Here is a 24,670-nt window from a genome sequence, read left to right on the forward strand (position 1 = left end):
TGCAGCTTCTGACATACGTCCGTCGAAACTGAAGCCAGGTAGGGCCCACCAGACCAACTATACGCCTCGAGCTTCGCGATCGCTGCGCCGCCTGCCGCCGCTTCTCCGCGGCGTTGACGGGATGTGCGCTGCGTGGCTGATAGGAGCTCGTGCAGTGTTTTGGTTCTGTTTCGCTTCTTTTCGCCTTTCCGCGCCCTAAACAAAACTTGTTATGGTGACGTCTATAAGCAAAGAGTGCGTTTATGTCACTTAAAAAGCAGCTGCGTCTTCGTAGAGCACGCGATCGCCTGCAAGAGCTACCCGGGGACGCGGTTCTGCGCGCATCGTCGCCGCTCTTCCGGGCGTCGGCGACGGTAGCAGCATATCACCCCTGTCACCTCCAAATACGTCAGGCACAAATGAATTCTACTGTCGCCTAATTTAGACCTGATACTGGCACAATGAGAGGTTGGCTTCATTTTGCAGCGTGGACAATGAATGCGGCTTCGTTTCGAATATATACGCCGCAGAAAAATATGTTTCGGGGATGTGATTACCCAATCCCGGACAATAACTTAAGAATATAAACTATGAGAAAATGTTAAGTATATTCCAAGCCTGTACATCGTTAAATATGTGCCCACACACGCCATATAGCAAGAACCAAGGCAAGTTAATGAAACCACAGAAAAATAAATGCTGTGCAAGTGCGGAAGAAAATAATAGCTCTAAGGGAAATGAAAGAAAAAATACAGTGCAGCTTCTGACACGCTAAAGACGTTCCTCGAAACTTGAGCCTGGTAGGGCTCACCAGACCTACTATACGCGAAATGCACTGCTATTTCGAGAGACATAGGGGGGGGGGTAGAGGAGGGGGACGCTGTGTACAAACGCGGAGCGGAATCAAGCTGAACGTTTTAGTAATCACACACACACAAATCTCGCGTTCACTGTCATTCTGTTTTCCGACTTCAACGAACAGCTGATCGTTCGGCGGACGCATTTTTGGAAGTATATAGGGTAGGCAGTTCAGAAGCGACGACAGGAGTCGTTGGAAGAGTGTGGTATGTGATAAGGCCCTCTGATTTCAGTTTCTCCTTTATTCTGCAGGCTCCCTGTGCCATATGACGATGTTGTTTACTCGCGTACGCGAATTATATTCTAAGCCCGTCTCCGCGCTGCTCGCGAAGGATATGTGTAGCAGTTGAATGTTTACGGGCGCTCACCTCACCTCACCTCACGTTTGTTGTGTGCTGATCACCGAGTATAATTCTGCATTATCCATCGTATTTTCGTTGCATATTCCCGAAATTTACCCAGACTGGCTTGTAAATGGTGGTGATCAATATCTGAGGTATATTATTGGCAAAAGTTACTGGCGTGCTTTCAGGTATGAGTGTTCCACTGAATATGTAAGCGCACAAAACTGATTTACATCGTAGTGTATACCCGTAGCATGAACATCTGAAGAACCGGTGGTTACGGAGACACTGCTAGTAAATTCAGGGTAGTGTAACTACAACCGGGTCCATGATACGCCGGTTCCGCGACGCTGGCCTGTGACACACGCCTGGCGCTTATACAGACCGAATATACCACACAAAGATCGCGTCAGAAACATTTACGCTCTCGTAAACACACTCCAGTTGCGAACAGAGTGACTGCTACACTTAACCATGGATTTCCAACGCCCGCAAACGCTAAATCTCAGTCGTGAACATGCCGCAAAAGCAGCGGCGGCAGTGGGGAGCGGGACGGAGACTCCCGCGCCTGCTTTCGAAACGGGCCGCTAGGGGGATTCCAGTGGCGCCCCTACAGGCCGCGCTCGAGGCGTATACGCGAAATGCACTGCTATTTTGCGAGGCATAGGGGGGGGGGGGGGGGTTAGGGAGGGGGACGCTGTGTGCAAATCCGGAGCGGAATTAAGCAACGAACATTTTAGTAATCACACACACAAATCTCGCGTTCACTGTCATTTTGTTTTTCGACTTCAACGAACAGCTAAACGTTCGGCGGACGCATTTTTGGAAGTATATAGGGTAGGCAGTTCACAAGCGATGAAAGGTGCCGTCAGACGAGTGTGGTAATAAATAAGGCCCCCTGATTTTAGTTTGTGCTTTATTGTTCAGGCTCTCTGTGCTATGTAACGATATTTCGAAGAGCTTAGTCGCGGATGCTGATTATATTCTAAGCCCATCTGCGCGCTGCTTGCAGAGGATATATATAGCGGATGAATGTTTGCTGGTGCTCACCTCACGACAAGACAACCCTGTCGTGTGCTGATCCCTGAGTGTAATTTTGCATTATCTACTGTACTTACGTTGAATAGTCCCGAAATTAACACACATTGGCTTCTAAATGGTGTTGATCAATATCTGAAGTATATTATTGGCAAAAGTAACTGGCGTGCTGTCAGGTATGAGTGCTCCACTGAATATGTAAGCGCACAAAACTGATTTACATCGTAGTGTATACCCGTAGCATGAACATCTGAGGAACCGGTGGTTACGGTGACACTGCTAGTAAATTTAGGGCAGTGTAACTACAATCAGGTCCATGCATACGCTGGTTCCGCGACGCTGGCCTGTGACACACACCTGGCGCTTATACAGACCGAATATACCACACTAAGATTGCGTTAGAAACATTTACACTCTCATAAACACACCCCATTTGCAAACAGAGTTACCACTCCACATAAACATGGATTTCCAATGCCCACAAACGCTAAATCTCAGTCGTGAATACGCTGCAAAAGCAGCGGCGACAGTGGGGAGCGGGGCGGAGACTCCCGCGTCTCGTTTCGAAACGGGCCGCTAGGGGGATTTCAGTGGTGCCCCTACAGGCCACGCTCGAGGCGAATACGCGTTTGCCGGGGATCCGAAAATATTTTGGTGCCGCGGGAACTTTGTACTTGTGAGATTTCGTTATCACGGCTTTGATTGATTGATTGATTGTAGGGTTTAACGCGCCGACGCAACGCAGGCGATGAGGCGCGCCGTAGTGGAGGGCTCCGGATTAATTTTGACCACCTGGGGATCTTTAACGTGCGGCGAAATCTCATACACATGGGTGTTTTTGCTTTTCGCCTCCATCAGAAAAGCGACCGCCGCGGCCGGGAATCGAACCCGCGACCTCGTGCTCAGCAGCGCAATACCTTAGCCACTGAGCCACCATGGTGGGTTATCGTGGGCTTTGACTGTATTACTATAGCGCAGTGTTTCAAAGGGCAGTCCGTGTATGACAACATGACATTACAGCACAAGAGATAATTGTTGCTACGACCTAAGCGAGACAGTGGACATGACTTGTTAAAAACACGCAAGCAGTTCCGAAAGAAAGGGCTGGTGCATAAGCCAACAAGTGGAGGAGGAGTTATTTCTCAGTAAAGACCTTATGTAACAATGCCCACACCAGCAAATCTCACAAGGCAAGTAGCGAAAAACCAAGGGCTGTTAGGGGTAGAATCCTGGTATCAAGGAAAGTTATAAGAGCCCAAGCCACAAGCCAACAGCTTCATTCTTATGCTCACGTCCTCTGACCAGCACCTTACTACTCAGAACCAAATTTTGTCACTAGCACTGACATGTGACTAACCTCACTAGCCCCAACAAGCATTCGGTGTATTAGCAGGTCTAGAGTGGGGCCCATAAGCTATGGCTAAGTAGCAAGCAAAGGCAGAAATATCAGTCAAGGCACTGAATTGTTTTGAATTTGGCTAAACATGGCTAGTGTTCACAAAGTGGATAAGGCTAACTAGCTTATCAATTTTCAACCAAGTACATTTGCCGGAATGTGCAGGCCACGCATCAAGACTGCCTTGACCCACCTGAAGTTTGAAGCAGCAATACAATGCAATAACATCCTGTGGTAAAAAAAAACTGGTTACGATATGCCTGATGCCCAAGGCACCCACAAGCAAAAGAGTCCAATTGATGTCACAAGTGCAGCAGCCATTAGGATTTTATGCACGCAGTAAATTGAGATCAGGACTCGTGAAGCATGAACCAGCTTACCAAATTCTGAACGTCTATAGCACTCGTTGTGGTCACTATTATAAGTAAAGCTTATAACAGACTGAAAACGCAAACGGGTGACCTGTTGTGCTTCTACTCTACACTAACAAGACTGTTGCTTTACATAGTAATTGTGGCTAAGAACCATACCCCAAGAAAGTAGAGTCACTGCCTAAGTAATGCCTGAATGTACACACAAAAAAAAACATGCATTTATTATTTGTTGTAATGATGGATACTGCCGGTCAAAAGTTTCACCCAAGCAGGAGGGGCTACATCAGAACGATGAACGGAATGAAAGAGAACAAAGATGATACACTATGAGAAACATTTCATGGTACCCAGAATCTTATACAATTATTCTCATTAAATGAGATAGAAGTGACGTAACACGCTTTCCAGTACAAACATGCCACTGCAACTGGTCGTTCAACTGTACTAACTTCTGCATGCAGGAATGCTAGTACAAGAATAAATTTGTGGAATTCTAACCTGAAAATTCTTCCTCTGTTTGGGAGCCTGCACTTGTGAGCAATATGCGGGAACACTGCGTGGCTGCAAAGAAAATGCAGTCAGCCACTTACACAAAAAAGCTGTGCAGGAGAGGGAAAAGTGCACCTATGGTAGCAGTGGTAATGTCGGCCTGTGTCTCTTGGCTGCAGGATGCTCCTTTGCAGTGGCCTACACCAGTGGGCATGCCTCTGACGTGGTCCCCAGCCATCAATGATGCTGGCATGCTTGTCATTGGCCCTGCGAAGTGTTCGAAGTGCAAAGCATGAACAAGAGTAAAAATTTGGAATCTCAATGAGAGCCAAAAGCTTTTAGAACTGAAGGGAACCTTCAGCCTTAACAAATGCACCTAAAGATTAGCATTGTATAAAAATATGACTTTATGAGTATCTGGTAATTTTTCCTCTATATTGTGTTTTCTTTGTAGCCATTTTTATTGATTTCTTAATCCAGCTGCTTGACCTTTGTTTTAACTTGCCCATATGCCTTGTAGACCCGCTACAGCCCCACACTTTGGGAGACACGTTATACGGTAGAATCTCGATGATGAGAAATCTTGCGAGCCGCGAAAGATATTTGTATCTTCAGAAATTCGTTTGAACCAACACTGGCCAAAAATTGCGCACCAAAAAAAAAAAAACGTTTCCATTTATTTCTTCGCTTACTTTCCCGTGAAGAAATCCGTCATGTTTTTCTGCTTTTTCTTGACCTCCATGTCGCCGAGCAGTCCCTTCTGGAGTGCATAAAACTTGGCCCTCGTATCCTCACTCACTCATTGCACGCCGCAACACGTCAAGAGCATGCAGGGTTTTGCTTGTCAATGGTGCTAGTTCACTTCCACCACAATCCTCGCCATCACTGTCTGACTGCTGTTCTGGCTCTTTCATCTCGTCAATGATTTCCTGAATCATCCGGACACCACAAGTGGCGAGGTCGTCGTCGACGGTGACAAAATCATACGCCGAGCATTACATTCCCCAAGGCGCTTCAAACTGTGGAGACGTTGCCATAGTGCGGCTGAAAAACCCACACTTGCGGGAGCACTTGAAGATCGCGTCCACAGTAAGGGCTCTTAACACTTGCAACACCGCAATACAATTTCCGTCACTTCAGTTGTCCGCAACCATTTTTGTCATTTGGTCTCAACCAATTTTTGTCCACCTTGACAAGCTTTGCTTCTTAAGCACAAGCTTTTGTTGGGTTGCGAAATTAAAAAAAGTCTCTGCCTCATCTGCCTTAAGTACGTCCCGTGCTTTGTACTCTAATAGAATCTCCGGCAGAGTGTCACCCCTCCAGTCGCTCACCACTCAGTTTTCCACCTTCTTTCCCTCATCGCACACAGTTTTGTTGTATACAAGACCATGCCGCCACTTGAAACGGCGGCCCAACCCACCAGAGGCCTGAAAGTTTTCACTCTCAAACGAAAGGGTGACGTCATTGGCTTTCTCCTGGAGCACTTTCCATTGATGTTCACTCCAGCCGCAGTTACTTTCTTGAACCACGTCAGGAGGATGTTTTCAAGCTTGACATGCTTTGCTGTCTTGCCCTGCTTGACGTTCAAGCGGAAGTGCTGCACGTTTTGCAAAATCGCGTCCCGTTGCTCAACAATGGTGCACAGCATCGACAGCGGCAGGCTGAGCACTTTCGTCAAGACGCTGCGCTTCCTTTTCGGTTAACTGTCGGCTTTACTGAGGATTTCCAACTCTTATTGAAGGAAAGGGTTTTCCTTTTGTGCAACATAGATGACAGCGTGTTCAATTTGGTTAGGAGAGCAAAAACCTTGCACATGCATTTCAGCATTTCAGCAACCGAACATCCACCGTGAGCAGACAGCGGCAACGGCAAGGAGCGGCGCATTCCAAAGGTACGGTCCCCCACCCAAGACCAATGAGACGCCAGCAACTGAGTGACGTTGAGTCACTACCCGACTGCATCATCACTGCCTGCCCAAGGCCCTCAAACTGTTCTTCTCCGCGGAGGCATGCCGCGGTAGACTTGGCATGCCCTATGTGCTCACATAGAAGTTTGGCCGTCTTAGGAGAAAGAGTGACAAAGAGGGGAGAGAGAGCCCCTATGTCGCCGTCACTTGCTCGCTCAGCAGTCGGGCGCCTCGCCGGCTCGTTCGTATCATCCGCCAGGCCATGCAGGTCCATTTGTAACAGCCAAAATTTTGCCTATTGCAAACAATGCAATTTCGCAGGACTTTTCATAAATTTGTATCACCCAGAATTGTATCATCGAGATTCCACTGTACTTGGACAGGCATTCCATTTCAAATCTGAACATAATAAACATCATTCGTATATGCGACGATGTGCATGAGGAAATTCCTCTTAGTCATGAGCGTCAACAGCTGCTCAAATGAGAACAAAAAATTGCGGTAGTCTGCTAATTTCAAAGGGCCCTGCTGCACTTACCACGGACTACTCAGAATGTGTTTTGTGGTAAAGTCTACTGCCCCAGCAATCTCCTCCCACAAGAATGATAAAAGTCCGTTAACTATCACCGAAGCTACGCAAGATATAAAATTGTGCATAATTGTTCCCTCCCAACTCAACCGCGGACTACACGATGAAAGCTGCACACTCCTCAGGAGAGGAAGGCGGGTCGCGGCATTTTTTTCAACAGCTATATCACAGGCTGGGGAGATTTCTCTTTTTCTCTGCAACGCGAAGGCGTCTCTTTCGAGTTTGGTGCAACAAAAAACCAGGCATTGATGCCTGCTTTCAAGCGCACACACAGGCGGGCAGGGTGTTTTTGAAGCAATAAACGTTTCTTGTCGAGTAGTCTGGTTGAAAGGAAACTATTGAGTTCATCGCTCAAACCTTGCACGCCCTGAAAGCAAAAGAAACACCAAAACTGTTCTTACAGGTACAGGCATACAAGAGGGTGATGCACAGCACCGATGACAGCGGATCGTCACAGGGAATGCCAAAAGTTGACCAGCATCAGCCAATAGAAAAGCCACCACTGGAATGACGTAATTACAGTGCTGCATAAGGAAAATTGAAGAGAGCACGGTTGGTTTTTCCGCGTCTTTCACAGCGATTTGCGAGCTTACTGCTTCATGTGCACATGTGATATTTGGCTCAGGTATTCCTGGCAGTGTAATCTAAACGTCGCGCAGGTTAATGCGCACTGCTCAAAGTGTGTTGCAAGGTCCCTCTGAAGGGACACTGAAAGCAAGTTTGGATCAGACGAAAGTTCAACTGCCCCGAAGCCCTGTCAGCATTTATTCGGTGGCGAAAGATGCTTTAGTTGCCAAGAAATTAGCAATTGGAAGACCCATTTCATTCCTCGCACCCTTTCATGACGTTTCTTGTGACGTCAACAGTTGCCGCAAGCGAGACAGCGGTGCGGTCCCGCAGGAAAACTAAAACCTGCTGAGCAAACCATCACGGTCGCAGGAGCCCCTGGTGGCACACTCGGTGCATACGGCAAAGCAATTTGCCCACCCTACCCTTCCGTTACCTGCCACTCTCCGTGCGTCAATCTTCGTGCCACACGGGACGTGAGATGGTGGTTAAACAATGTGAATGTGCCGCGCAGCCTTTTACTTTACCTACAAAACGTCTAGCAGACAGCGCAACCGCAGTGCGAACGACAACAGGGGCACTCTTTTGATTTGCATTCTCATTATGGATAGTCTGGTTTTAGTCCCATCAATGCACTCGGCGTAATAGTGTGACACCATCTGTTAGTTTTAACTTGCAACACTAAATTTGTGCGGTCCGTATGTTGTCACCGCAACGCGAGTTTTATTAACTAGTGTCATCACTAGAGACCGGATTTTAGGCAAATGCTTATTTTTTTCCTTGCGTTCCTATCGCCCTATTTCGATATATGAGCACGAATTGGAGGTAAAGGATGGCTTTTATGGTGGTTTTATAGTGCCTATAAATGCCTATTTTGGGTGTTGGTGCCTAAACTTCGATAAATGCCTCTAAATGCCTTTTTTCTCAAATTGGTGCCTAAATCAGTACTATGTAGCGTCAAGTTTCGCTTTCGAGTGCAATTTGATACCTTTATTCCTTCTACCTGGAAATATTTACTGTTCTGAATTCTATGGGTTTGAACCTGGTCTTCTTTTTAATACTCCCCCACCCCCCCTCCCTTTGCGCCGGTGCAACCGGAGCGGCGGCTTCTGCATGCTTTACGGGTGGCTTTCCCGCAGGAGTTGGCGGTGGACGCACAACTCTACTCCCCAGGGAAACTGTGATACCGTCAGGGGCAAAGAAAGTGATGGGGAAAAATTACGCCCCCCTCCCCTCGTGGGAACCCTGGTGTGATGCAACGCATCTGGGTGGTTCCATTGGTGTTTCCGTTGGGTTGATTTTCTAAAGGAACCGTCGCCTCAAGCAATCGTTGAGTACTGCGAGAGAGTGCAAACGGAGCACGGACGACCGTCGACTGAGACCGCGTTCGCTATCGGAGAGAGGGGAGGAGAGTGGAGGAGAGATGCACCTGTGCAGACGCCGCCGACGCCGTTGCCGCCGCCGAGAGGAGAGGAGGAGAGTAGAGGAGAGATGCACCTGTGCCGACGCCGACGCCACCGCCGCCGCCGCTGTTGATTGGACCCGATTGGATCGCCGCCGGCTCAAGGCAATTGGACCCGACCAATAGGAGGCACCCTTCCCTTCTGGTTCGGTCTTTCAACGTTCACAGACTGGCTTTCTCCGCTGCCCTTTTCAGCCATGCTGAAACGGAAGACGCCCAGAAGTGCGTTGATCTGACAGTGGACACTTAACTCACCATGCTACAGAATAGACGGAAGACCGTGTTCTGCCAACCGTGCGGAAAAAAGGTGAGCCGACGAGTTTTTACGTGGCGTAAGTGTTTCATGTGTTATTCGAAACCACGGCCCCTCGATCAAGTGCGCTTGATCCAGGGGCCGTGGTCGAACTCGAAACTATGCAAAGTTGCCCAGGTGCCTTGGTTGGCACCTGGGCGTCATGGCCGCGATTCGCTGTTATTGCTTTTTGTTTATACTGCCCCTTCTTCTGAGAAAAGAAAGGAGGCACCTGTGTATTTTGAATATGGCAGACAGCGTTCCTTTCGGTGCCTGCATTTTTTCAAACGTTGGTCATTTTGATTGCTAGCGTTGTTTATAAGTTCTAAACTTTCAATACCATTGAGATTATTGAAATGAAATATTTTAGATACTTTGAGAAGGAGATTCACATTTTTATGTACCGTCCCTGTGTGCTGCGTTAAGTGAAAATCCAGAAATTTCTTAATCAAACGAGCAATTGACCGGTTGGTACTGAAGGATGATGTTTCAAAACTAGCGCTGATGAACGGAGCGTGTTTTTAAGATATGCACTGGACATCCGTTAAATCGAAGTCCACCTCGTTGCTACTCGGTTAATTACATGCAGACGCTAGCTAGAGTTACCGAAGTACGCCACGCTAAGTTAACTGGCAATTTTATCTGCTATCTTACTCCCCCGCCGTGCCACCGTGAAATTTAGGGTATTGATGGCGCGCGCCGAGTCAGTTGAACATACCGTCAATGGAATCTCACCTTCTTGTTTTTCAAGTACATTTTGGTCGTATGACACGCGTAGCAGCGCGGCGCTCAAGTGCAGTTATACCATCAAATAGGACGCAGCAGGGGTGTTCGAGCGCTTCTCTGTGGAAGTTAGAATGTTTATTGATGCTTATCGTATTATTTGTCTTCTGTTAGCATGTCAAGACACTTAGTATGCTAGCATGTTTATTTGCGCTGTGATGTTGAATATACGCTTCGTATTAAGAAATCCTAACGCATTTGCGCAGATTCCTTGCGAGAAGAAGTACCACCTGGCTCAGCATGAGAAAACGGCAGGTCACCAGGCAAACCTTAAGCGGGACAAGCCCTCAACATCCAAACAGTCTTTTTTGACAACAGCCTTCAAGGACGACAGGACGAACGCTTTCAACATTGATTTGTGCGAGGCCCTGGTGGCTGCAAACATCCCTTGGACCAAAATTGAAAATCCTGTGCTGAAACAATTTCTCCAGAAATACTGCAATCACAACGTGCCGTCTGAGTCTACTTTGAGGAAGAACTACCTCCGGCCTTTGTATGAACAGACATTAGCAAGAATCAGAGAAGAGCTTGGCGACTCCTGCATTTGAATTTCTGTAGACGAAACAACAGACGTCAAAGGGCGCTTTGTCGCTCACTTTCTTGCTGGGAAGCTTGTGGCGCACGAGAAGACAAGGGCTTTCCTCGTGTGTTCGAAACCTTTGGAGAGAACAAATGGGGAGTCTGTAGCATTCTTTGTAAACGAATCCCTAAAGGTTTTTTACCCTACAGGAGTCGAGGCCACCAAGGTTCTGTTGCTCTACACAGACGCTGCAGCCTACATGCACAAGGCCGCTCATCTCCTGAAGGCCTTCTACCCGCAGATGCTCCATGTCACCTCCTAGCGCATGCGCTTCATCGTGCTTGCACTTTATCGTGTCTGAGTAAGCACTTCACTGACGTCAACGAGCTTATTGGTTCAGCCACGGCCGTGTTCCTGAAGGCACCCTCTCGCATGCGCGTCTTCAAGGAGATGCTGCCTGATGTGCCCCTTACCAGAACCCGTCGTCACATGATGGGGAACGTGGCTAGAAGCTGTTGAGTACTACAACTGCTACTTTTTGGACATCAAGGCCATGATCAACGGCCTTCCAATTGACGAGAGTGTTGCAGTCACAAAGGCTCAAGCTGTCCTCTCCGTGAATAGCCTTCTAGGAGACCTCGCGTACCTTTGCGCCAACTTCATGTTCTTAGCGGATTCTATCAAAAAACTTGAAAGTGCGGGAAAAACTCTTGTTACGAACGTTGCGCTAATTCTCCACGCACAGGAAAGAATCGCCACCGTTCCCCAAGGACCCGTCGCCGAAAAGGCACGTGCGAAGCTGCAATCGGTCTTGGACAAGAACAAGGGGTTTCCTGTCCTTAAAGAAGCTTCAGAAGTCCTTGCTGGTGAGCACTGTAGGATCCCAGTGTCAATTAACCCATCGAACTTTCCCAAGTATAAGTACGCAGCAATCACATCTGTCGACGTCGAGCATTCGTTCTCTGTGTACAAACTCATTCTCAGAGACAAGAGGCACAATTTTGAACCCGGAAATCTGGAGATGCTGGTAGTTACCTATTGTTTCTATAATTTTCATAGTGATTCTTAAACTAGGTTCCGCGTTCTGTCCAAACACAATTCTTAATATTTATATTTCGAATGAGCGTATGTGTATTTGGCAGTGTTGAAAGGTCTTGCCTGTATAATTAAGGTACCTGTAGAGAATTGCTAAAGTTTGTATGCAAGTTTTCACGTAACAACATGTTAATTTCTTAACAAACCTTGTCTATCTTGCATTTATTATTTTCTTGCTTTATTGTAATTTAATTGCATCAGGCAGACATAACTTTGCGCTTTTATAAATCAGTATTACCATATTTCAAGTACTGTTTCTCCTGCCTGTTTCACAATATGCGACGCTGAGTAACTTTCGCATCTGAACATGTATGTAAGCAATGCGCTTGTGAAATTAAGCCAATTGATCGCCATTAGCCCAGAGGTATTACGGGGCAATTCCACGTCTAAGGTCAATGTATAGAACGTGTTATGAGAGAAAAATAAAGAATTAAATTGAATTGAACTGTTACTGCCATTGTGGCCTCATAGCAATGACATTTTTGGATTTCCTGTCATGCTTACAGTTTGCTCACGTCTTCACTTGAAATTATTAGCATTTATCTAAAAATTTATTGCACCTATTTTGTTCTTTTTAGTGCTTATAACGTTGTTTTTGCCGCCTATTTCTGGCGCCTAAAACGTGCTTTTTTAGTGCCTAAAAATCCGGCCTCTAGTCATCACTTTTCCGTCACGATATGGTAACGCTGCATTTGCTGAATGTTCTGCAAAGCACGTTGCCTATTAGCCCATCTGCCAGAAGTGTGCCTAGAGCTTTTACGAGCTCCCAAACCACTACGAGCAAACACTTTAGTGCCAGTACGGAATGAAAAACATGCATAACTAGATACAAATAACTTTTTAACTAAGTAAACACCGTAGCGGAAGCATAGAAGCCAGCAGTGGCCTGAATCAAAAGACCCGGTTTGACGCACACACTTTTTTCAACGTCAAGACAATCCAGAAATGGTTTCGAACAAACACATGGTCAGGGCGTGCACTTTGTGGCTGAAGCACAAAATTAACAGGCGATTGATTGGCTCTTGTTCGTCGTAAGGGTAGCAATCGCTTATTGAGATTTACAGGGACGAACAAATCTCGCACACTCTACATGCCCAGTGTGGGTTGAATTGTCGCTAGTGGTAATTCCAACACAGTAAGCACAGTCCAATCTCAGGAGCACTCTGCCGCATTTCATCATGAAGCGAACATGAACACCACCCAAACCTAGCTTCGGCCTTCGGGCTGGGTGCAAAACCTTGTTCGGGCGGACAGTGCTACGTGAGGGAGCAAAATACTTGTTCTATCAAATGCAAATTACCGTCCACAGATGAGTGGAAGAGTGGCAGGCTGACGCGGTACTTGCTACCATGATGTAAACAAGGAGATTTAGACATTTATACCAGTGATTTAGGTTTAGTAACATTGTTATTGTCTTGTTTCTAATTTTACCTTTTATTTTTCCCTCTTTCGTACTCTTTACACCATGTGACGCTGCAATTGAATTTTGTTGCCTTGTTTCAGAATTTTGTAATTCTTTGTTTACTTTATACAAAGTGCAAAGTGCTCTCACTACTTTTTGCGTTTATGCTATACTTATTGTATTTATTCACGGTGGTCCCACCGACAGTTTATAACTTCGGGACCACCTCTGTATTGAAACTTCCTAAACCAAATTTCTTGTATTCTAGCGAATTAAACAAACTGTTAAATGTAAGGGAAGGGGAAGGAGGGGGGGGGGGGGGGGGGCTGTCAGGGCTGAAATGGGTTTTTGTGAAAAAAAAATTGAAAGTTGTTAACCAGGAGAAAGCATATTGCACAAAATGGCAGATGAACATTGAGAATTCAAGCGAGCAGAAAGGCAGTCGTGGTTAAGCTTGTTTCAAACGATCAGTCACCATTTCCATTTTTCCAGGTTAATCGACGTAACAAATGATTACGTCGCGAGACCAATTACACGGTATTAATTGTTGCGCAACGCCGAGTTTTTTCTTAACCTGGTCGTTCATGCAACGACTGATTTGTTCTTTTCAGCTTTTTTTTTGTTTGTTTTTCAAGTGCCATTCACCGCACTTCCTCGTACGCGGCACCAAAAAAAAAAAATGTAATTTGCTCTTGCAAATTTGGCCTTTGTGATTGCATTTGCGCACACCCTCTCGACCGCCGAAAGTTGTTGAAGCCTCGAAAACCGGACTTCAGCAAGCGTGGGGAACTTCGCTTCAGATTACCCCTCCTAAATGAGGGTCAGCAAAAGACGCCACGCCATCAGTTGACAGTCAGCATGTCTGATCATACGCCAGCAGAATGATACTTCAAGTATCCCCATTCTTTCTCTGTGGTATCACTGCACGCGCGCGAGGGGTGGCTGTCACGAAAGAACACGCTTCGTTGACCGCCCGAAAATAAACACGAAGGCAAACGAAGCGGTGCTAAGCACAGCACACAAGCCGTCGGGAGTGTTGACACACGTTTCGGCAGACATCCAGGCCGCGGTGAAAACGCCCAAAACGAAGGGAGACAAACCTTTACAGAAGCAACGGGCATGCCAAGGTGTTTCAGCAGGAGTAGTAGTAGCTCACAGCTTCTGGCCAGTTTTCACGGGCGGAACCACTTTTCGTAGCTGCGTGGTCCATAGGAGACGCGCAACACGCTCCGCTGTCGCGCACTCCTTTCCTTCAGCGGTAAATTCACGCACGAAGCAATACCGATGCAAAACCTCAGCGTTAGCATGAACTCCAGCAAAGCAAGTAAAACTTGTGAAGCCACTGGCTGCACTGGCCACTGCACCCGGCTTGGATCGTTGTCGCGAGTTCAGCCAGCGCCTCCTTCATACTTTCAGTGCCTAGCAAAATATGGCAAAAGATCCGGTTGTACACGGGCCGGCGATGTCGACGCTAGTGCAGGACCTCGCCGCCGAGCGCCGCGACTTAAAGAGAAGACGCAACGGCGCGTCGTTCAAACACACTCATCCGCAGTGACTCCATGCGATGCCGAGTTGGCGACGCCACGCGTTTGGAAAGTTGTCAGAGCGAAAACACAGTAGAGATCACTCCACAGGAGTTTACGGAGAGTAACCAACCACCAATACGTTTATATGAGCCGAACTAAATGATTTGAGAAAAACAACAGAGAAACACATTTTCCATCTCTCTCTTGAGAGCAGTGCCGGTCTGAAGAGATCGCGAGCAGTGCGGTTGCACAGGACGCCAGCGAAAAGGGGCCCTACATGGGCGCCATCCAGCATCCAGCCCTCCCTCCCTGACTTCTGTTCATCGAAAGAAGACACTTCGACGGGGACTCTGAAGCAAGGAAGAAAACGCGTTTGTCCAAATTAAGCCAAAAGGAGGGTGCGAGAAACGGCCTGAGGAGATTTCGGGACGTGCCTTCTATATTTACAAACCTAACTCAGGTATTACTTTTGCCGTCCGACATTTTTCGGCACCGTAATGCGCTTCAAGACGAAAGCTTATGCTGAAGGGATGCTTTTAGATAAGGCAGGCTTCACCTCATTCGCCATCCTGTGCGAACTCCTGCCAGAACGCCCCCAATCGGGCCATCAAACTTTTTAACCGCGGAGCTGTTGTACAAGCCGTAATTTCGCCGTTACAGGAAAAAAATACCAGAAGAATGCCGAGCGCTTGTGAGCGCGTGCCTCGCGGCGACCGTCGAGCGCCCTCGGCACGCGCAGTGGCTTTAGCAAAAAAAAAGAAAAAAGAAAAGCTAGCGGAAATGCCGAGGAGCGAGACACTGGCGAGCGCTCGTGAGCACGTGTCCGATGACGACACCCGAGTCCCCGGCTCGCGCAGTGGCTTTAGCAAAAAAAAAAAAAAAAAAACTTTAGCGCTGTCGTCAGGTGGTACCCCGCATGTAAAAAAAAAACTACAACGATAACGATAAAGCTGAAAAAAACACCCTGCTTTGGAGTGGTCACCGAAGCTGCCGCATTCTCTTTGGATCCAATTGAAGACGTGGTTACTAGTGTACCGACCCTTCCCGAGACGACTTGCAGATCCCGACACCACTGCCCCTTGTCGATGACGAAGAGCTGGTGGAAGTCTACCATGCCGAGAATGACGTTCCATCCACCACTCGCCGCGGAGGAGATGACGGCCTCTTCGATGCATATGGCGACGATTAGTAGCACCGCAACTATGCAAATAAACAATGATGTTGAAATTTAACTATGAGTCCGGCAATGCATGCACCAATACAGCAGTTCCGACATTCAAGGCTTGTGCGTCAGTGCGAGCTGCCCTGAATTGTTTGAACTATTTCAAAACCAATAATATCACAATTAGCCGCTAAGATGACTATCATTACGCCTAGTTTCATTTACTTGTCAAAGTTGGTTCCCAGTGAAGTTGTATATATTGGGGAATTCCCTTATGCTGTCACTATACATGATTATCCACGGAGGGAGTATACGGTTACATGAAATGGGTGAACAGTTAACTTTCGGTAATTCGAACTCAGCCAATTTGAACTAACATTTAATTCGAACTGACTCCTTGGTCCCGGTACAGCCCTGTATATTTCAATAGGGGAAAACTCCCGACAATTCGAACGCAGCGGTATCCAGAGCGGTTAGTTCGATCTGGAATCCCTGGGTTTCCATCGCTCCTCGCAGAAGGCGTTGGCCCAGAGTAATTACAATGTGTTGCAAATCCAAAACAAACCAAATTTACTAGGGATGCAACACAAGGAAACACAAAAAAATTGGGCCCATCTCCCCGTGAGGGGGACTCGAGTAGTTTTCCCGAAAGCAACAGTAAATATTGCTTACGTGCTGCCTGGAAAAGATTTCGGGAGAGGTTCGAACCCCCAAACCCCACCTCTGGGTACGGCCCTGGGCGCTACTACACGTGTGTGGCAGGTGATTCGGTAAATAATTTTTCGCAAATAATAATGACTTCTGCAAGGAGCGATGGAAACCAGGGGATCATAGTTAGAATTAAGCGTTCTGGATACCGACGCGTTCGAATTATCCGGAGTTTCCCCCTTTGAATTATACAGGGCTGTGCGGGGATCAGGGCGTGATTTCGAATTAACCGGAATTTCGAATTAACCGAGTTCGAATTAACAAGCTTTCCCTGTAATTACCTTTTGGCGATTGATTCTTGTCTTTATTTCAGGAAGACGTCTAATCGTAAAACAAAATTGTGTTTTACCGTTCATTCACGTGATATATGTATGAAATTTTAAAGACTGAAGCCTGAACGGAGACCGCGAATCAATACCTCCGGCCAGAAGTTGTTACCATGACGCCACCTAAAGTCCCACAGATTATATACGTTACAAGCAGATATTACTGCTTAAAATGCACAAACTTGGTATATCAAGTTGAGGCTTATTTTGGCATTTACGTAGAAAATGTCACGAATATCTTCATGAATTTATTCGGTGCTGAATAAGATAGCCTCGGCTGTGGTCTGGAGTAAAGAAAGTTTGGTGCACCACTGGGAAGAGTCTAGCGTTGTGGAATGATTGTTGTAAATATAATCTCAACGTGCTCAAGTAATGCTGCAGACTAGCTGTGCCAGGTTTGCCAGGATAGATCACGTTACTTTATCTAATACAAAAATTTGGTTCATCTTGTACATTAAATGACATTCTTCAGTGTTTCCTATGCTCTTTGAAAAATTACACCACACATTTTAGCATCCCTGTCTCTTTGTTCTGTGACAAATAGCTCCATTAGATTCAGACGCGATTCCCTGCAACGCCTGCACCATTGCACAGTGCGCTGCACTAAAGCGCTCGATTGGCCGCTGCAGGAATGGTGCCGTGCACCGTATCGCTCGATTGCTTATATATATGGTGCAGCAGCGGTGCCGCCGAGGTGCAGAGAACCGCTGCACCTGCTACTGAGGGGGTGCAGCGATTCGGTGCCGTGAGCATTGGGGCGTTGCGGGTTGGCTGGCGGGAACCGGCAGTTGCGGCGACCGCGTGAAAATGTCCTTCGAGCTCGAAGATACGCGGGACGAACAGCATCGCCGCTGATGCGTACGACGCAACCCAGATGGCCGTCAACACCCAGTTGTAGAGGACGACAGGCGAGGATGATCAAGCCCGTTTTCTTTTGAGTCCGACAGAGCACAACATGGTCCGGCTGGGCCTGTCGTGCTCTGTCGGGGGGGCCCTGTCGGGCCAAGTTGGACGCCGAGGTCGAATTCGCTCGGCGAGCGAATTGTCCGGCTGGAGCCGTCCGGCTGGGCCGTCCGGCTGGAGTTGGCTCCGCCCATCGGCCTTCGGCAACATGGCGGCGGCGAGCTGCGGGGACGGTGTACGTCGCACAACTTGGTTGTGATATCAAAAACGACAACGACTTGCAGAAGTTACGACAGACCACCCCGGTCCTGAGTCGGTACTGCGATACGCGTTTATCGTTCGTCTACTTCAAATGGTCGCGCTTTGTGTGGAGCCGAGGCAGGAAAGGCACCAGTACCAGCGTCTGCAGAGTGGTGCGCCGTGTTTTCGTTCTCTATCAAGTGTGTAGAGATACGCTCGTCGCGCTCATCGCTAGCGCGAGACGATTGATAAGTCCAAATTCATCGTGGCCCCGCTCTCGCGCGCTCCAAGCTGTCAAGGTCTGTCTCCGCGCTTGGATCATCGATAACGTTCAAAATATGGTCACTGTGAGTGAAAGCAACGCGCAGTGGTGGTCAGCGCTTGTGTACAGTGCAAGTTTTTCATATCAAGTGTGTACGCCGTGCTGTTATCTGTTTGATGTGTCGAAGTTCGGCTCTCGCGATCAGCCGTGTGTGGTGCGTCGCAGTTCTCCCGGAGTTGAATGTGTGTCTGTGAAGCTGCGGCGCCGCTAGCTCCGATACTGCAAGAAACACATCGCAACCGAGGGGTGCACCTTTTACATAACTTTCCCGTTGTATATCTGCGCAGTTGGTAGCGATGTGTGGCGGTGTTTGTGCGTTTTGAAATGTGAGGGTGTTCCCAGTGCTTTAGTGCCGCTGGTGGACTGCAGCGTTCCCAAACCAGCGTCGTGAGTGCTCCACTAGTTCGCCTATTCTAGTGGCCGCGTGATGTGGTGGCAAGTGTGCTTTGTGCAGCAACTGCAGTGTGTGTCCAGGCTGTGCTTTTTTTTTCGCGTTCAGCACTGCCAGGTTACGTGATGTGTGCTTCATGCGAGATGCTGCTTCCGTTTGGGACTAGTTTTCGTGGTCATTTCACTTGCAGCTGTTGCTTGTTTACGTATGCCGCATATATGCGCTAGGTAAAACTTCCATGCACCACTATCCGAAAAAGTGCCTTTACTAATGAAGCACATGGTTATTGTAATGTAATCATGCAGTCATGACATATTCCTGTGAGTAGTGTTTACACACCGGGTTCACAAAATGGTTTCTATCATAAACCTTTTCAAATGCCGATTTACGCTTTTGTTATAGTTGTTTGCTTTAAGCCACACCAAAGTTGGCTGTGTTGTGGTCTTCCCTGAACTCTTTATTAAAATGCCAGCACTGTCAATCATCAGTGAACATTCTGAAAGCGGAGTTGGGGGTAATTCGGGTTCCGTGGGCGGCACACGTGACTTCTTTTGAGAATCCCTTTTTGCTCCCAACATATCCAGTATCGTTCAGCTTGATTAAGCTCGTCGGATATGAGGGGTCCCAATTTGCTGCTTTGTTGTTTGGTTCTGGCGATGAACTGAAAAACCCGAGCTGTGACTCTGATTAGCTTTAAGATTTTGCCGTAGTGTTCCAGATCGATCACGCCCGACTCAGTAGGTGGCGATGTTGCCGCTGGCAATGATCTTGTTTTCTTCCTTTCCCCTAGTTCGATTTCATCGTATATCGCTTTCGGAACCACTCATTCCCATAATGCATGCGGGACAAATCCACAGTGCTTTGCTCCGCTACTGTGCGTTTTTGGCCAGCTGCATGGCTGGGATGTCGCGAGCTAGATTTTCTCTTCCCGGATAATGTCTACATACGCACTTGTTCGCGAGGCGTTGAATTTTAGTGACTCAGTTGCGTGTGAACTGCTTCCAGCGGCCAACATCTTCATGAATCCAATAGAGTGCTGTTGTTGAATCTGTCCGTAGGTAGATGTTTGATGGCTGTTGCTTGAGGGCTTCCAAAATATAGCCACACAATCGACCAGCGAGCAGGCATGCCATCAGTTCCAGTCTCGCCAGTGTAATTTCCTTGCCTGGTGCAACCCTTTGTTTGCTTACCAGAGTTGTCGATCTTGTACCGTTTTCCCCTCCAGGGTGAGGTAGGCAACTGCCTCATATGGCATTGGACGGGTATCAGCAGAAATGTGAAAGCAGTCCGTCCTCCCTCCATTTGTTTGCGACCTGTAGTACCGGGGTACTTGAACCTCAGGGAGATAGGGAGTCCGTCTAGCTACCTTCCAGGCCGCCGTGCTGTTGGTAGGTAGCGTGTTGAAGTCGATGTTTTTACGCCACACTTCGTGGAACAGGACCTTGGCATGGACAATGAAAAAAGAAAGCCCCCCCTCCCCCTCCCTTCCCAGTGGTTCATGTTGAACCTCAGCGCAAATGACAAGACGCAGTACGATAGCAACAGGACACACGAAGCGCTGCTTTGTCATGTCGTTTACGCTAGGGTTCAACATGCTTACCAACACTTCCAAGTTTTCACGTTGCGCCCTAGTGGGTCACATATCCACGCCGTTGTTTGTAGCATGGGCCAATTTGTGAATGGTTCTATGCCATGAATACAATCCATACATAGAGAGAATGTTAAGTGGTCGGCACACGGGTCCCACGTACGTCGCAAAACCTTCAGCACACCCGACAAATAACCGAGATGCATGGTAGCCCGGGAGTCACGTTGAAATCACTGGAATAGCATTTTACTGCTTCAAACATTTCAGTGGCATTTTTGTACAGCTTCACGGCAGCTTTCTCGCTTCCAGCTCCTGTGAGCACGTCATCCGTGTATGTCTCACAGTTTGAGGGTACTGCTCTTTGTTTAAGTGGTGTTGAAGCATTTCGGGAAGTAGAAATGGGTTAGCCATCACTCTGAAAGGGATGCGGGTCATACAGCAAGTCAAAACTGGTGAAAGTGGTACACCCGGTTTTGGTATTGCTTGAAACCACAGGAAACGCAATGCACCTTTGTCCACCGGTTTTATGCCAACCTTTAATAATGTTTGTTTGATATCCAACCCTTGCGCCACTTGGTGTCTTCGGAAGTTCAGCAATAGGGTGTATGCACTGGGCTTTTGGCCGTGCAGCATTGCTACCTACACGACAGCCCCGACACCATATCCACAGTTGCATTCTGCCGTGCAGGCAGCATGTTTCCCGATGCAAAACGTGGTTTGCGGCGTGGTGTTGGTAAGAACGTTCGCGTGGGTTTGCGAATGCCTTGTCACAAGGAGTAGTCAGCATTGTTTTTTTTCGAAATTTCGGACTGTGCTGTGCACACTTCTGCAACCGCAGATCCGAAAGCAGGCCGCACAACAAAAGCAAGCGTTTCGCTTTTTTTTTCTGTTTTGAAGCAGTAGCTAGAGCAGTGCTTGAAGACGATCTGACTTCAGGCAACGAATTCGCAAAGAAGCTATCGATGATGGGTTTAATCAGTACCGAATCAGGCGTGCCCATTTTATTTGAGGTGGAGACGACGGCCATCAAAGCTTTCACCTCATACCTTGCACATGCTCAAGTAAAAAAAAGCACTTGAAAACTATCGGTCGAATCTTTGTCGACGTGGCTGCACCTAATTTTATATACATATGTCGCGATTGCTTCCACCCAGAACCTCTGCGTAATTGCTCACCATCATTGGGAGCTTAGGTAGACGTCAGTCATACGTTCAACACACCAGAACACTGTTGCCAGAGCACCTCACCGTATCTCGCACTCCCCAAGAAGCGCGCAGCATGCCTGGGTGGCTCGGTAAAGCCAGTGCCTCGTCCCGCACGCCGCCACCATATCAAATATTGTTGCAGCTTTGGGTGAAAATTTTCCTAACTCGAGACACGGTCCTTTGAAGCAACCCAAAAATAAGAAAATCAATGCATGGGGATCACACGGAGATAGTGCAAAGTGAACTACGTTATCAGCGCCTGTCCAACGGTTAGACAGGTGAGGACAGCGGTGCAGAGAGCACTGCGCAATGTTTCAAGCATGTGACAAAGTGTGAGGTGAAAGCTTCAAGGCCCGTCGTTTGCACTTGGAACGAAACAGGTGCAACAGATTTAGTACTGATTAGTCCCATTATCGATAACTTCATTGTAAATTCGTAGCATGAAGGCGGACTGTCGTCAAGCGTTGCTCTATCCTTGGCTCTGAAGCAGCAAAAAAAAAAAAAAAGAGCGACATGCTTGCTTTTGCCATGCGGCCTGCTTCGGATCTTCGGTTGTAGCAAGCGTGCACAGCACAGTCTGGAATTTCGACGCAAAAACAATGCTGACTACTACTTGTAACAAGGCATTCGCAAATCCACAAATCGCTCGAAAAAAAAAAACGCTGTCCACATGAACGTTCTTGCCAACACCACACTGTGAACCACATTTCACATCAGGAACGCCGCGGCCCATGCGGCAAAATGCAACCGTGCAGATGGCATCGGTGCAGCTAAGCAAATAGCACCACCCCGCATTCGAAAGCCCATTGCATACACCGATAGACTGACTAAATCGGAGGTCAGGTTCAGTCCACTTTCAAAGTTGTTGAAATATTTCGGTGAGTTACTGTGCGATGAAACGTCAAAAACCATCTGAAGCTTGGGAGAGTAACGTGCAACAGCCTAGTGCAGCATGTAGTAAACGGCATCAGCTTCACTCGTACTTTCCGTAAGTTTTGCTATCCCTAGCTGGTCGTAGTTTCTGATCACAGCGTCGGTAGTCCTGACACAATTCTGGGAAGTTTAGAAAGTGCCTTATCAAGTGGTATAGTGACATTGGCTTCCAAGGAAGCTCCTTCTTCTAATGTCCATCCATTTATTTGATGGTCCCGCCAAACACAGAAAAATACAATAGAGGCGTGGAAATTTCTGAAATTTCAAACACTTTGCGAATGCTGTTTGCTATTCGATTTGCAGTGCACTTTTATCATTCAAAGTGCTGAATGTTTTCGAGTATTGAAAATTTGGGAATAATTGAGCAGTAAAAGTTGGCTTTGCCGCATGGCATTCAAATTTTCTAGCTTCACTGCATGGCATGCCCTCTTTCGTTGACTTTTTGCATGGCGCTGAAGTTGCACAAAAAAGCTTAACACGCGGTCATACTACCACAGGCGGTGGCGGTCAAGACCATTGCTAATGACATCGAGGTTTTCTTGGCTGTAACACACCATTTGCTCACTTCTCATTTTTCTTCCACTCAGTTTTTATGTGTACCAACTTTCAGCCTTTTGTCCACTTGCCTGAGGGTCTAGCTTCATTCAACAGCAGAAGATCAGAAAATAAACTAAAAAAATCACTCCACAAAGGGAACACCCTCTTCCAAAACGCTTATGCAGAGGCTGGACGGGCTGCATAATGCAGAACGCCCTTACTCTATCAAAGAGAACATGTGTCATCTCTTGTGCTACTGCACGCAGCATGCAACCCAACACGAAACAGCGAAAAGAACTCTTGTGCGATTGCTACGAAAAAACTTTTCAGAACTGAATCACTTTTGTGAACTGTAGCAGTCATGCTGACACTGCGCTAGGACAAAGGCTCTAGATTGGTCGACGTTCTATAACTTAAGATCCTGAGATCTGTTATCCAACTACTGCCATTTTTTCAAATGTTCCTGATTTATTTCATTCTCCCTCTTATTCATTGTTTCTACGTACTCTTTCCACATTTTTTTTTCATTTACTGTGTTCACCCTATCTGACGCAGCAAGCAACGCCATTTGTGGAGCTAATGTCTTCAGTATTCATTTCCCAAATCATTTATCTAACATCACTATCATCATCTGGAAGGCTCCCGCACAATTACAGCTTTCAGCCCCATTTCATGCAGCAATGGCCTTGGTCTGCCTTGCGTGGTTCTTCCACTACACCATCCCTGTTGCACTAACTCATGTGCTTGCGCTTTGTGCATAAAGTAACCGACAGGTGTCCTGAGCTCGAGAATGCCTAGATTGGGCTGTGTGTCGACCTGCCATTCCAGGTGCAGAAGCACAAATGAACGGGTGTAGCACTTTTGTCTTCTGTCTGGCGCCAAGCGTAGGGAGAAGTGGAAAAGGGCACTATAACGGTTGGACGCTGACTGTTTTAGCTGTGATTGTAAGAGCGTTTGATTTTATGAGGAGTACTTTGATGGTATTGGCATTATAGTAACTTGCAGCTTTATTGGCAGCGGGCACGTGTTTTTGCAAAAAGATAAAGCAAGGCGCTGCAAATGAACTGTGTTTTCTACCTCTCAACTGGTTACATTGATTTGATTGATTATGGGGTTTAATGCACCAAAGCTACAATTGGACTATGAGGCGCGCCGTATTAAAGTACTCTGGATTAATTTTGACCTCCTGAAGATTTTTAAAATATGCCAAAATCTCGACATGAGCATTTTTGCTTTTTGCCTTTATGGTTGGGTCCCAGTCAGGCTGCACGTGCAATCAAAGCTCTTTTGGAGTTTTGTGATTGAAAATTTTGGCCGCATCAAATGACATCTTTTCGTCTTCACGTTTGTTTTTTTTTTCTTTTTGTTTTTCTTGTCTCATTTAGTGTAGCAAGCCAGCCCGACGGCTCGGCTAACATCGCTGGTCTCCATTAAAGTTATTCTCTCTCTCTCTAAGCCATTGTATTGGTGTTGAGTGCATAGATTTTTTACTGATTGCAAGAACATAGTGTATGTGATGATGCTCAAGTATCAATTTATATTTAAGGAACCCAGGAGAAGAAAAATATGAATGGTGCAAAATGAAAGGGTTCAACATGCATGGGACTACTTGATCATTACGAGTTGTGTGCCTATCGATGAAATGTCAATAAATCGTGCTGCAGTTTAGCGTCATCTAGTGCTGATCTTTTTTTTTTCCAAGTCTGCATAAACTTAACTTATTGTTGTATGTAGT

The 24,670-nt window shown here is 47.1% G+C and overlaps 1 protein-coding gene across 2 annotated transcripts in view; it reads right to left on the reverse strand.

Moving 5' to 3' along the window:
• Positions 1-14,435, reverse strand: part of LOC144158823 (uncharacterized) — a 32,090-nt gene extending 17,655 nt beyond the window's left edge. Inside the window, exons 1-4 of one of the 2 annotated variants that reach the window (XM_077689985.1) lie at positions 14,195-14,435; positions 9,038-9,202; positions 4,614-4,745; positions 4,488-4,550 (exon numbers count right to left, since the gene is read on the reverse strand). In XM_077689985.1, coding sequence (XP_077546111.1) covers positions 4,488-4,550; positions 4,614-4,740 — 190 coding nt within the window. In that variant the 5' untranslated portion in view covers positions 4,741-4,745; positions 9,038-9,202; positions 14,195-14,435. The remainder of the gene's footprint in view (positions 1-4,487; positions 4,551-4,613; positions 4,746-9,037; positions 9,203-14,194) is intronic. The other variant, XM_077689984.1, reaches the window with a different exon arrangement.
• Positions 14,436-24,670: the final 10,235 nt, after the last annotated feature.

This window comes from Haemaphysalis longicornis, unplaced genomic scaffold (assembly GCF_048455015.1).
Source record: "Haemaphysalis longicornis isolate Haplotype H1 unplaced genomic scaffold, Haemaphysalis longicornis Haplotype H1 scaffold_10, whole genome shotgun sequence".
Lineage (NCBI taxonomy): Eukaryota > Metazoa > Arthropoda > Arachnida > Ixodida > Ixodidae > Haemaphysalis > Haemaphysalis longicornis.